The 14,054-nt window shown below is 44.9% G+C and overlaps 1 protein-coding gene across 1 annotated transcript; it reads right to left on the reverse strand.

Moving 5' to 3' along the window:
• Nucleotides 1-4,315: 4,315 nt before the first annotated feature.
• On the reverse strand, nucleotides 4,316-13,837 carry LOC135384058 (uncharacterized). Its single transcript, XM_064613307.1, has 6 exons — nucleotides 13,773-13,837; nucleotides 13,197-13,385; nucleotides 5,683-5,757; nucleotides 5,086-5,235; nucleotides 4,609-4,753; nucleotides 4,316-4,516 (listed from the first exon to the last, which is right to left on the reverse strand). The coding sequence occupies exons 2-6, from the start codon at nucleotides 13,296-13,298 to the stop codon at nucleotides 4,473-4,475; spliced, it is 516 nt and encodes a 171-aa protein (XP_064469377.1). The 5' UTR covers nucleotides 13,299-13,385; nucleotides 13,773-13,837; the 3' UTR covers nucleotides 4,316-4,472.
• Between the last annotated feature and the right edge of the window lie 217 nt (nucleotides 13,838-14,054).

The raw sequence follows: 14,054 nt of genomic DNA on the forward strand, positions 1-14,054 counted from the left end.
GTGAAAGCTTCCGCTATAAAGTTACATGGATCATACGATGGACCATGTAAGAGATTTACACTCGGGCTCCTTCGTCACAGATCAATGCGCCACGCACAAATAAGTTGCAAAATTATTTCACAGCAAATGAGGCTTCACTAGACAAGCATTAAAAGTGAAGATTTAGTACACATGCACGGCACAATTGCTCTGCACATCCGTTCTCATCATACAACTAGCTCAAGGTAAAAGTCGGAAGCACAATCATGCTGCGAAGCTTGTGGCAAAATCGGAAGTAGTTGGCGCCTGCAGTAACCTAACTACTGTAGTTAACAACTCGAAATAGAGTAGTTAGCTTAGTGGATAGCTGAACTAGTAGTTGCCACTACATTTCTGCAAGTAGGTCATAACTACTTTTTAGCTACAATCAGGTAGTTTAAGCAGTAGTTTAACTACGTGTAGTTAACTACTGGCCACCAGTGAGTATAACGTAGTAAAGATTTTGTCGTACTGCTGAAGCATTTTTATTCTTTTGTAGCTGATAATTTGGTGTTTTGTGGTGCAAACGCAACTCTGGCCATGGTGCTTTCTTTTTTTTTTCTTTTTTTCGCACTTCCATTATTTCTGTACCAGGCCTAGGGTTGCCACCTTTCGTAGTGAAAAATACTGGCTGAGGGAGAGGTGGAATAGAGGGAAAGGAGGAAAGGCTCGCGGGAAAGGGAAGTGGGTGAGGGGTGGAAGACCACACACAGAAAACAGAGAGATAGAGAGAGAGCTCAAGATAATACGAGGAAACATGTGTTCCTGTGCGTAATAATTATAATGAATAACTAAGGAAAGAACTGGTGACTGCGGAGTTGGGTCTATATGCTCCAGATTTATTCAAGTTGTAGTGGAATGTTGAAGGGAAAACCCCGCAAAAGCCCATATGAAAGGTCTTGAGTCACAAATACCGGCAAAAGGCTGCCGGTATCACCTTCCTACCGGCAACCGGCAGAGCGAGCAAATAACCGGCCTGGTGACAACCCTAACCAGGCCCAGCATCGGTTCACACCACCGGACCCCCGTGCCTGCCTCGAGAAGCCCCTGGTGGTAGCATCATACGCGATACTACACAGGTACTTGAGTACAACGGCACTTCGTAACCGATAATGCAAGCAACGACGAAGGGTAAAATGTCCCCTTTTGCCTTTGTTCATCTGCTTCAGCTCTACCAACACATGGTACTCAAAACAAAAGTTATACAAAATGCTGCCAAGGCAAGTGTCACGCAGCATCACACTCCAACGGCAAGCTGTCCCGGAAGCTGGTACGTCCTGCATCTTGGGAGTTATTCGGCAGGTCGCAAATACGCTTTCACGTTTTGATGCAACGGGCACAGCATTGCTCGACATTTGGCATCAATGAGTCACGTGTTCCTCTTTGGCACCGTCAGTGTGCATGATATCAGAGACACTTAGGCGGTGCAACTAACGCGTTGTGCCACCGTGACACTACTTTCACACGTGACGTATTTAATCACTGAAGCACTTTGCAAGGTTCACTTTTCACTGCCTGCATCCGGCAGCACATACAGTCGTAAACTTTCTCCCATGGGAATGTGAAAATTCCGCTTCGCATTATCGCATGTTCGTGTTGTGCGTGAATGAATACGGTGCTATCCGTGCTAGGTACATGGTTACGTATACCGCCCATCATGTCTTTGCAGTATGCATTTTTGACAACATGGCAGCAATGTATCAGGGGAGACAAACTTCACCAGTCTAGAGATGCAAAATTTCCGGAAATTTTGGATCGCTCGAAAAAAGAAAACGTTTTTTTTTCAAGCTAAAAAAAAAAAACGTTTTTTTTTTCGAGGTTTTTTTCAGAAAAATTTGAAAAAATGGAAACAAACGCGGTTACTGCTGAGTCGAAGCATTGCCGGCCAAGCCACAGCATACAATGAGCTAGAAACTTTAGTAGTGTTCACCCTCGAGGCATAAATGCAGAGCAGAGCATCCCATGAGACTGCTGTCTACTCAGTGATAGGTAATTGAAACAACCCGTCCACTCCGACCAGAGCTCCGACATTATGTGAACGCGATGGCGATCGCTTGGAGCGGCCAGACGGAGCACTAAGTTGGTGGTTGTTGGCGGATTAGAGGCACCTAAGGCACTGTTGGTGGGTTGGAACGCATCGAAGGCAAGAAAATAAACATTTTTGAATTTTGTCGCCTGGATATTTTGGGCAATTTTTCCGGAGATGAGGTAAAAAAACGAAGAAAACTGTTTTTTTCCCCAAAATTTCCAGGTTTTTTTCCGGGGCTTCGCATCTCTACACCAGTCTCCCCTATCTTAATGTCCCACTGCCTGGATTGTATTCTCTGTGACTATGTTTGTTTTATACTGGGGCGTGTTGGAGAACATTGGTTACCTAAGAAAAAGATAGTCCCCCACACTAGACACTTCAATACTGTTCTGCATGATCGGTCTCGCACTGAACGCCTTCAGTCCACTCAACGTTCGACCAAAAGATGGTGACAGTAAAACCTCAGCACAACCCTTGGCACCTACGCTGGTAAGCACGGTAATATGTACCATAGTGTCTTCAACAGTGCTTCCCAAACTGTGGGTTGTGGCAGCTTCAGCGAAGGGTCGCGAAGCAGCTCGGGAACCCGAAAAAAGGGATGGCTACTGTTTTCCGCTGAAGTCAACTTCCCGAATTTCAGGCAGGGTTGGCAGGGTATTTGTAAATATAAATCGAGGTACTTGTAAATCGAGGTCCGAGGTGTGCAGTGCACAAATACCTCACAAAACCACGGCAAATTGATTTGAATAAGTTTTATTTTTGAAAATACTGCGTAATTGTGCTTTGCACCATACTTTCTGCAGGGCCTATCCCGTTTAGAAGAGATGACAGAAGTCTGACACTTGACTCATGCACCCGGTCCTCAAAGTACCGTATCGCGCGCAGATGAGACTGTTTCCCACGGCAAATATCATGCTTGTCACCGGCTGTCAGGACTGAACGCCTAATTCTCTTGGAACGGCAATATGTTTCAATCTCGGAGACCTGGTCCAAACTCACAACTGGCTGTAAACGCCTGAATTATTCTTTCAGGAAATGGTGAATCATGTTTGTGGAACGTAGTGGCGTTGGGACATTGTATGTTTGATGTTGGCAGCATGTACCGAGGAACTTTCATTATCCTCCGGTCCATTGGCCTGTCCTCTGTACGTTCGTAACGCCCGTTCGTATATCGAGGTCAGAATAGCTTGACTACTTGGGTCCCTACTTGGCTACGGACCCTACTTGGGTCCGTTCCCTAATAATCCATTCATAGTTCGGATACATCGTGCATATTACATCAAAGCAGTGATGGCCACTAACTACTTCTACAGTAGTTTAACTATAACTACTAACTACTTTGCGATTGAGTAGTTTAGCTACTAGTTCAACTACTTTTCAGGGGAGCAGTTAAAACTACTTCTTTAACTACTGCAATGCAGTTTAACTATATCTACAACTACTGCAATGTACTTCAATTACATATATAACTACTTAACGTTGTCCATCAACACCAATCCCTTGTAGTGTTCTTGGACACCCAAATATGAATCACAAGTAATGATAAACTTATGTTCAAGCAATTGCTACGATCGTCAAATACAAAGCTTGCGGCAGGATTCTTTCTGTGCCTACGCGATAAACGAAGTTACAGAATTATTTCACAGCAAATGAGGCTTCACTAGAGAAGCATTAAAAGTGAAGATTTAGTACACATGCACGACACAATTGCTCTGCACCTCCGTTCTCATCGAACAAGTAGCTCAAGGTAAAAGTCGGAAGCACAATGGTGCCGTAAAGCTTGCGGCAAAATTCGGAAGTAGTTGGCACCTTCAGTAACCTAACTACTGTAGTTAACTACTTAAAATTGTTGTTTAACTAGTAGTTGCCACTACATTTCTGCAAGTAGTTGAAAACTACTTTTTAACTACAATCAGGTAAATCAAAGAGTGATATTAAACGGTAGGAACAACTTATTTATTTACACATGGTAAACAAGACTTTCGTGCACGAGACTGCACTTCTTCAGGTTACGTGCACGAAAGTCTTGTTTACCATGTGTAAATAAATAAGTTGTTCCTACCGTTTAATATCACTCTTTGATTTACTCACCACCGGCAACTTGACATCGCCTATTTTTTCTGCCTTCGTATCTTCTACAATCAGGTAGTTTAACTAGTAGTTTAACTACATGTAGTTAACTACTGGCCATCACTGCATCAAAGTATAGTTACATTACAGCCTTTGGAATTAAGCTTATTAAAATATTTTGCACGTGGCATGCCAGCCTACTTGATTAGTCAACTTTATTTTCTGTCTAAAAGGCAACAGCAATATCCCGTTGAGGAACGCATCTGTCGGCAACACCAGAGAAACAGGAACGTGGCTACTCCTCTAAGGCAGGTAAAAACTGAGAAGTCAAATGGGACCTACGAACAGCTCCAGCTCACAGCTTTATCTTCAACTTTGAGCGGACAGATTCGGGGATGACTGCAAATATAATATGCACATGAGTGTGTGTCACACATACGTTCCATAATGATAATCTAAGGCAGCTATACAAGTAGCACGAGGATGCTTACATGTTTTAACGTGAGTCATGTCACAGAACGGCCTATTATTCGTCTGCTTGCACCTGCAGAGAAGGTACTTCTTTGTCTCCTTTACAGTAAAGTGTATGGGCTTGATCGGGTGCTCCATCTTCTTGTGGGAGGAATCGCAAAATGGCTGAAACGTTTAATAAAAGTCACACCAGGTGCAAGTAATGTGTGTGAGGCAATCCTTCATGTTTTTGCTGGCCCTTCTGCAATGTGCAATGCAGCAACAAGATGTACAAGTAGTTTTGCTATGAACAACTGTTGCTGGGTTGCACAGGCAGGGGTACGTGCAGTGCTTGAAAGAAAAGTGCATCCCAGTCTATCAAATTATCAAATCAAAGCAAATTATCGAGTTAGCAAAACAAATTATCAAAGCAAGACAGAATACAACACTTTTGTAACAAAGTCACAAGAATAAAACGCCCAAATTGAATTGTGAAGTCCCATTAGCGCAATACCAACCTGCTTATTGCTCAGACCACAGGCACACCACACATATTTCTTGCCTTCTTCAAGTAGAACATAAGCAGGATAACGTTTCGCTATCTGCCCTTTCCTTGCTGGGTCTTCCGAGGGTGGGATGGGCTTTGGTTCTGCCGCTTCTGTCGAACACTATAAGGCATGACACAGGACGTTGAGTCCGCTCGTAATGGAGTTCTGCACAGTCCGAAAAACACTCCTACTGTTGCATGCATCCGATAAAGTCCCCAAAAGCAGAATGACTCTGCAAAGTTTCCTCAAAGTAAGTGTAGTGTATGTCATGACACACACAAAAATGGTGCTTCTTTTGCATCGGAGAAACCGAAACCAAACGGTCAAGCCAGGGACTGAAACCAAAACAAGTATTGGCCCAAAAAATGCCTGCATGTCATCACATTAGACAAGGAGACATGAACTGTGCGCTTTTGTACCATCTCCATGGATGAATCTGTAGTTTGCAATGCGACCGAAAATGTTTAGTCTTTTTCTGTGTTTACACATAGAATAGTACGGTCTGTACGTTTTAACAGCAAATGCACAACAATGCTTGGTTTTCTTTATATGATACAGTGTACTTACTGAAGACATACACAGAGCCGGCTTGAATGGGTGTCGACGGAGAGCGGTTCTGAGCAGATATGACATTGTTGTGACCTGGTCGTATAACAGAATGACCTATTATGTACACGTCAAGCAGAGAGGTGAAGAGAGTGCATTATCAATTGTATCCCCGATATAAATTGTGAAGCAGTAACAGTGGAAAGGGACTAAGGAGAACTGCAATATTTCTGCTAAATACAAATGAGTACAATATAGCCTGGAAAAACTCCTAATGCATTCACACTATTGCTACAGTTCCCAGTATGCCTGCTACAATACACTAGCAAATGTGTCGCTCCGACAATAAAATAAAGCAAAATAAAGCAGCTTTTCAACGTCAAGATAATAAAAATGTGACTCAGTGACTCCATGAGTGCCGCTCCTACTGTACTTTGCTATGAAACAATCCTGCGTTCTTTGTTGAGCGAGTTCTTCATTCGAAGGGTTCACAATTATTGGCAGGGGCATATATGGGGTGTGAGGGTCCAGATACCCTGGCCCAGCTCCACCATCTTGTTTTTTTTTCTTTTTTTTTTTTTTTTACCACTTCCCCATTTCTTGTGCTCAGACATGAACTTGTTGTGACAAATGGAAAGTTGTCGTATATATTAAGGATATGGATTATTTGGTGTATCTGTGACTGTACACAGCTATCTGACATTTAAATTAACTTCACTAGTGTTAGAGCAGTAAGAAAACATCGCTAAGCATCATAACCTGCCAAATAAACTCAGTTAAATAGCTACGAGTTACGGTGCTCACGACAGACACTAGACACAAGGCTTGGCCGCCCGAATTTTACATTTCATTTGTTCGTTAATTCGTCGGTGCTTGGTGCATTTCATATGTAGCCGATGCCACAAAACTCCAAACCAATAAAGCCAAATCAACATGTGGCCCTGTTACGTCAGTTTCACTGGCTTGAATTTAATAACGACCCTACGACCTCACTCTAGCCTACCGCATGCTACAAATGCCAGTTTCGTATCACAAACACTACACCTGCATCCGAACTTACACTGCTTACACACCCTCAGCCTCATTTCAGCAAGTCTGAAGTGGTGGCAAGGTTCACCTGACTTTGCCATCTGACTACATGATTCGATAAATAACTGAGACCGCGAAGGGGTTATGAACTCAATGCTACACGCAAAATTCGCAAGTGTCAGTTTCCTTACATCTTATTTTTCGGTAAAACGAGCTAGCCGCTCCCTGATGAGCAGTTTTTGGACAAAAACGCATGACATAGTATTGCATACCGGCAAAAGTTGCGACAACCGAGAATGCGGAGTTAGACTACCACAAAACCAAGCGTTCTTGTCTTGTCCAGCGTTGTCTTGGCTTAGGGCTTAGCGGCTTAGCCGAATGGCCGAATGCGACAACGACGAAGGCACGACTGGACACGACCTGAGGCTTTTGCTTATACTCCAGGAATGTTGCCCACATACATACCTATATGTCATGGCAAGGCGTTCCTTCTTGTTTTTTTTTTTTTTTGTGCATTTCCGAGGGTAAGTTAGCTAAAAGGAAAGAAGAGCGGGCCAGCCGTGTGACGTCACTGCTAGTTTTTGGTTTCGGTTTTACAGTTGCCTGCATTGCATACTTTCGAAATTCATGGAGAGGTGTGATCGTAGCGTTGTGGTAGTAGCGTACCGAACAACGACAGCATCAACGTTATTTTGTGATTATGATTGGGAAGTTTCATCGTCGGGCGGCGAAAGTGGCGTGTACAGGGACTCCTCGTTGGCTTGCTCTAGCAAGGTGACCTTTACGAGGCTTAAAGAGACCTAAACTCACCTCCTGTTCATACGTCACTTGCCACACGTTTTTCTTTTTTCTCGAATACCCTTATGTCGACTCCCCTTTTCCTGTTTCTCCACGTGGGAACCTCATCGCTCAAACGCGCGCGATTTGAAAATTTTGTAATCGCGCGTGGCGCCTGCGCCTCGTGCATGTGCGGTGAGCAACCCCACCCTCTTCTGTACTACCAGTATTGCCTTTCCTTTTCACCTGTGCTCTTTCGAGTGTCCGTGGTAACTACATCTTTTGCAAACGGCCTCACCATCCACACCACAGTTATGTGTGTCATTGTGCATCACCGATTGACGTCGCTGTGGAAACCTATATTCCCAGACAGAACACTTTCTCCTGTGGATGTCCGAAACAGATCCCAAGGTCCATATCCGGAAATCTATATCCGTCGGGTATCTCTGGGAGCCTCATACATGAACGTCCCAGGATCTATATCCACAGGATGTCCGGTCACGGCTGTTTCAGGAATTGTCCGAGTTAGATCCCCGTCGGGATGTCACACGGATCATTTATTGCGGGAGAGAGAGAAACGGGTGGTGATGCCGCGCTGCGAAGTTTGACTTTCGATGTACCAGCTGAATGTCTCTAACCAAAACCACTAAGAAACACAGACGTTGTCTCGATAGCGAGTTAACACACCGAACAATTTCTCACTTCGTTGTTGTATGCATGCGTAATCTAATTAAAATTGGACAACTCACCCATTATTTTTATTCACAGGCGAGAAGGTATCTGGAATATGGGGACGCTCGCGAGATAAGCAGTATATAGTATCTGTTTTCTCTTTGGAAGGAAATTGCACCGCTTTTCGAAGTGAGTTTCTGGGACTGGGTGGTCCTCTCGGATCTTTTATATATTATCTTTCTTTCTTATTGAAACGCTGCGTTCGTTCTCCATCATGGCATGTACGAGAAAGAAAGAGGAGCAACATAAATTAAAAGGTGCGGAGGCGCGGATTAAAACAAAATGGCAAGGAAGAAAGATCTTGATTTCTACGAAAACTGATGATGAATGTCTTTCTCGTCTACGGATGTTTTTATATCCACACAACCTGTGCATGTACATAAGTATGTCCGTGGAATGTCCAAGCATCTCCATGTAACATCCTGTGAGGACAAACGACGGATATATGTGGAAAGTCCGAACTCGGAGATGTGGGGGACGTCCGTCGGGAAAATGTCTGTCTCCCAGGGAGATCCGAATTTCCGTGAAAGGATATCCACAGGAACACCCCGGGAGGTTTTGTTCTGTTTGGGTTCTTGAGCCAAAGCAATGTCCCATTAACCGTGTATTCACACGAGCGACATCCTCACGGAATATTCTAGTGGAAGAAAAAGAAAAAACACTGCTTACAGAGACGAAGTTCCGTCCCTTGTTATGTGAGCATTCACACGGTGCACAATAACGGGCGTGGCGTACTGGCGCATTTAGCAGACGACACTTAGCAGACGACACCGTCTGCGTGTTTTCCTGTCGTCTGCTACGGAATATCTTGTGGCTGTGTAGCAGGACATTCCCCACGGTTAGCAGTGTACGCCAAGACACGTCGTTGAGCGGTCGCGCTCACGTGACAGCAGAAAGCTATGACGCTTTTCGTATCTTCCGCTTCTGGGGGAATGTCGCTCGTGTGAATACACGGTTACAGGCGTGTTGGAGTACACGGGGGACGCTGGAGTGCACGGGGACACGAACTCACCCTCAACACATTCTCTCTCATGCAGTGATTTCCCCAGAAATTCACCGCTGGGGGGCGTGCCGAACTTTCAAAGGGGGTGGGGGTGGGTATGCTTGGTGAAGGTTCCACTTAAAGAGTTTTTCTTAGTCACGGAAAGAATCGTGGCACAATGGGTGACATCTCTGCACAGCTTTCCCGTTTTATTTGTACATGTTATTACGTTAGACCACAGTACATCAGAATACATATTCATTATGAACGGCATTTCAACATTAAGATGCATAATCAAATCGAAAATGGTTCTTGATGATAAACATTGAGTTTGCGTGCCCGCACGCATTTTTGCTCGTATATGCGCGCAATATATGCATTGAACAGTCACTTTCAAATTATTTTGGACAAATGCATGGTACGATCATCTGCATGACTGTGGTCCTACAGTCCAGGTTTGGCAGTGCAGGATCTAATTCGCTGCGCCGGACTCTCTACCAGAACGTGCTGGTGGCCGAGCTGGGTGGGGGTCACATGGGAAATTTCAGAGGGGGGGGTTGCAAAAATGCAGGGGGGTGTAGGGAAATCCCTGCACTTATGTTGTTGCAGTCACTCAGATACATAGAAATCTTTAAGATTTCTATGCTCACACAGGCAATCTGAGGGTGTGAGTTCGAATCTCATTGCCGGTGTCTTTCCTTCAAATATCTCCATTCAATTGAAGTATCCAACTGGGTGTTGTGAGGCTTGTGTTGTGTTTGTCCTTCTATGTTTAATTGCCTCACCTACTACAATGTAACGTCACATGAGAACTCTCTACTTCTGGATCGTGGTTGGTGACACGGGTGAATTCGAGCCCCAAAATATTCCACATCGATCGCGTCGCATTACGTGTGAGAAACACTCACGTGCTTTCGCACCCAACAATACTTATCGAAACAAACAAAAAATCGAAAGGGACTATTAGCATTTGACCTGCTATGGCGCTTTGATGATACACAATTAGGGTTCCACGTTTTCGGCATTTATTCCTGGGGAGATTCGGCGGGTGTTTTTCGGCTCTTTTTTTTTTTTTTCAGTTTCGGATAGCTTTGGTATTTTAGCGCGTTTGCGTCACGTGGATGCTGAAAAACCGGCACCTATAATGACTCATGAAAGCAGGGCAGCTTATAGTAGGAAGACACTGAGAACGCAAATAATTTCATTTCCTTTGTAGGAGTGTTGCACGTGTACTTGAACTCCCTAGACCCAGGAACAAAAGTGTTGCAAGGGAAGGCTTTTCCGTAAACTAAAGGCCAGCAGCTCTGCGGGGCGATGTTCTCAACCTGGAAACGAGGTAAAGAAAAAAACTAAAATGTGATGCCCAGGAGGAAGAAAAGGGTACCGCCATTTTCGGCATGTAACAGCATATGCAAGAGTGTAATTCGAAGTTTTTCGGAATGTGGCGAACTTCCAGGAATATATTCGCCGGGTGTTTTTCGGTATTTTTCGGCAAATGCCGATAACGCGGAATTCTTGATAATGCGCGAATGGCTGTCGTCTCAGAAACGGAGGACGCAGCGTGCGTTATTTGTGCACCAGAATCTCACAAAAAGAACTTGGAAACTGGGGTTTCAAAGCTACTTAAAGAGGGCCATCCAAAACAATTTCAGATTAAGACATCTGATGAAAGTGTGTGTGTCATTATACCGAATAGCGCGAAAGGTTTTGATGTGTGCAATTTGTTTCCTAGAAAAAGCTCACATAAACATAGCTCCGCGCCTTCACCCTTAACTCGCCACTCCAGCTATAACGAGGATGAGGAGGTATGATGGCACGTCACCGATGACGGCATAAGGACACTCGTTCTGGTTTGCCGGTCAGTGGGGGTCAGCGCCTTGTCCCTTTGCCGCCGTAAACCTGTTTTGCCAGTTTTCCCGGAGAATTGGGGAGAGAAGGAGCGGCCGAAGCATTACCGAGCAAGGAGAAAGGCTTTATCGGAACCCCGAACAGCCGAGTAGCAGACGACAGCGGAGTAGCAGACAACATTTCTCTAGACCAATCAGCGAGCGTTCTTCTTATAGCTTCAGCGCGAGGTTCCAGGCAGATCACAGGCTGGTACTGCTCTTCACCACCGTTGCGCACGGTCACTTTTTGCGGCGTATTTTAAATTCAATTTCTGCGATAATTATGACTCCGTGGTGTAAATTACTTCGCATGGTGCATCTTACTGGCCTACTTAACAGTTTTATAGGAAGAAAACTGGGTGTTAAAAATGACTTCTGTGCTACTTTAAAAAGAGGGCGAATTCCTCAAGAAGTTACTAGAACTCAAAAGTAACGAGTTAAATTAAACGTTACCAAAAGAGTAACTTAGTTACAGTAACGATTGAGTTACCCCCAACACTGAACAATTAATCATATATTTTACAACAACAATAAATAAATGAAGACTGAGTTGAGGCAGTTCACATTTCTACAAGTTATCTCCTTCTTTCGCGTTGTCCAGGATTCCTTTCCAATGTACGATGCACGGAAGCCTGCTTATTTCACTCTGACGTCAATGTCAAACGCAGTTGCCTCTTGGTCAAACCTGAATAGGCACGATAGGCTGTCATTTTCATTGGGGAAGTTCCGCGAATTTGACGCAATATCCCCCTGCCCAAAAACACCCTGTCTACCACATGCACCTGAAACAGAAAGGTATAAAGGGGATGATTTGGCTCAGGAACTCTCTCAGGCAAAACGAATGGCCGTGCTTTCAGTGGGGCTTCGGGATACTTCGGAAGTCTCAAACCGGGAGTCCCCGATATTTCGAACGAATACCTTAGAAATGTCGTCGACTTCCGACCTGATGCTTTTGCTTCCATGCAGAGGAGGGAGTGTACCAGAAAAGAGACAGATTGAAGCAAAAGCCTCAGGTCTTGACCCTAGCTACTTCGACTAGAGACTGTTTCGGAATATCGGCGACTTCCGACCTTGCTCTTGCTTCAAGGTAGAGGAGGGAGTGTACTAGAAAATAAAATAAAATGCCAGACAGATTGAAGCAAAAGTGTTAGTTCGGGAGTCTCCGCTATTTAAAACGAAGATGTCTCGAAACATGGGTAACTGCGAAACCGAAAAGAGAACGCATGACCTTCGCCGTGGGAGGCTTATCTATCTGAGCCGCAAAGCGATTGACCTAACTAGCAGATCAAATATTTTCGGTATTCCATACCGCGAGATAAATGCATCGCTTCCCTGAGATTTGTCATGAGTTCCCGCGCCATGACCGATGGTTACCTTTGTATGAAGTCCCATCGTACCGAAACGGTTTGACGTGCCACCGCGTGACGTTTGAAGTGCGCCAACTTTGAAAAACGATAACGAACTATATCGGTAATTAATTCGGCATCGGGCCAATGGGTGGTTTGCAACTTCCTGTCAAAATGACGTAAGGGAAGTTGCAATGTCACGTGGATTTACGCTTCCGGTTCGAAGTTCTGCTGGAGTCTTATAGGGTCAGCGTGATTTCAACGTAAAAATAAGCGATGTTCAGCGTTTAACTATACTGATTCTGCAGAAGGACATAAAATGTATTGCGTACCCTGGGATCCTGCGCCTTTGGAAAAATATTATCAGCGTAAAGGAAAATTCAACTAAAGGGTGTAGGCACTCGTCACCAAATGCCGCGCTATGTACTTACCATGTTGAATTGTGCGTGGCTGTGATAACATTATCAACCCGGAACACGAACAGAATATCACTAAAGTCACGGCCTCGTCCCAAGCTAAAAGGAAACGATTATACGCGTACTATCCTGAGAGGACAGAAGATTGCTGCGTAAAATACTGCCTGTACATTTTCTTGTGCCATAGGAAATGTTGCTTGTTATCTGAAGCGTCAAATTGCCCGCGTTGTAACAGAACATTTCGCACAGCAAAAGATCGCGATTTCAAAGCGCACGCCAAACGAAACCAAAACATGCACGATGTGCTACGAAATCTTATATTTGTAATCATAAAAGTACGTGCGAAGTATTTGTTAAAGTACCTTACTTCTTCTCGGGACAGGCGTTCCCAGGCAAACTCGGCTTGGTAGTCGTTTCCCGGACAGAACACTTTCTCCTGTGGACGTCCGAAACAGATCCCAAAGTCCATCTCTGGAAATCTATATCCTTCGGATATCACTGGGAGCCTGATACATGGGCGTCCCAGGATCTGTGTCCGCAGGATGTCCGGTCGCGGCTGTTTCAAGAATTGTCCGAGTTAGATTCCTGTCGGGATGTTACACGGATCATTTATTGCGGGAGAGAGAGAAACGGGTGGCAATTAATGTAGCACTGCGAAGTTTGACTTTCGATGTACCAGCTGAATGTCTCTAACCAAAACCAGTAGGAAACAGACGTTGTCTTGATAGCGAGTTAATACACCGAGCAATTTCTCACTTCGTTGTTGTATTCGTGCGTAATCGAATTAGGCTTAGACAACTCACCCATCATTTTGATTCACAGGCGAGAAGGTATCTGGAATATGGGGATGCTCGCAGACAAGCCGGCGATTCTGGTAGATTACATTGAGCGCGACAAACGTACCTGTCGACCAGTCCGTGGACTGAATCAAAATGGCGCCTACCTGCTGGCTGATAAGCGGAGTTCGCTTGGATTCCGGCTTTTGAGGTGGTGCAGCAGCGACTCTGACGGCAAAATAGGCTCCCCCCGTGAAGCGGCAAAAGATCAAAAGATGGCCAAACTCTCTCTATATACCACTCTGCAGGAGACCTACTACTACACGGCTTCCCACCGGAGGCGATAGTGGTACAGCTCCTTCGCGCGCCTCACCGCCGGTAGGGGACTGCTGGGCCACGGGCTGGAGATTTCAGACACGTATGTCGCAAGCAGTACATACGACCGTGAA

Source organism: Ornithodoros turicata, chromosome 2 (assembly GCF_037126465.1).
Source record: "Ornithodoros turicata isolate Travis chromosome 2, ASM3712646v1, whole genome shotgun sequence".
NCBI lineage: Eukaryota > Metazoa > Arthropoda > Arachnida > Ixodida > Argasidae > Ornithodoros > Ornithodoros turicata.

What these genes read in the sequence shown, in the direction of transcription:
- LOC135384058 (XM_064613307.1), bottom strand. Translation starts at nt 13,298, where the DNA reads ATGGACTTTGGGATCTGTTTCGGACGTCCACAGGAGAAAGTGTTCTGT. An exon ending in GTGGTCTGAGCAATAAGCAG is followed by an intron (nt 4,754 to 5,085) that starts GTTGGTATTGCG and finishes TAAACGTTTCAG; the next exon opens with CCATTTTGCGATTCCTCCCA. An exon ending in CATGACTCACGTTAAAACAT is followed by an intron (nt 4,517 to 4,608) that starts GTAAGCATCCTC and finishes TTATATTTGCAG; the next exon opens with TCATCCCCGAATCTGTCCGC.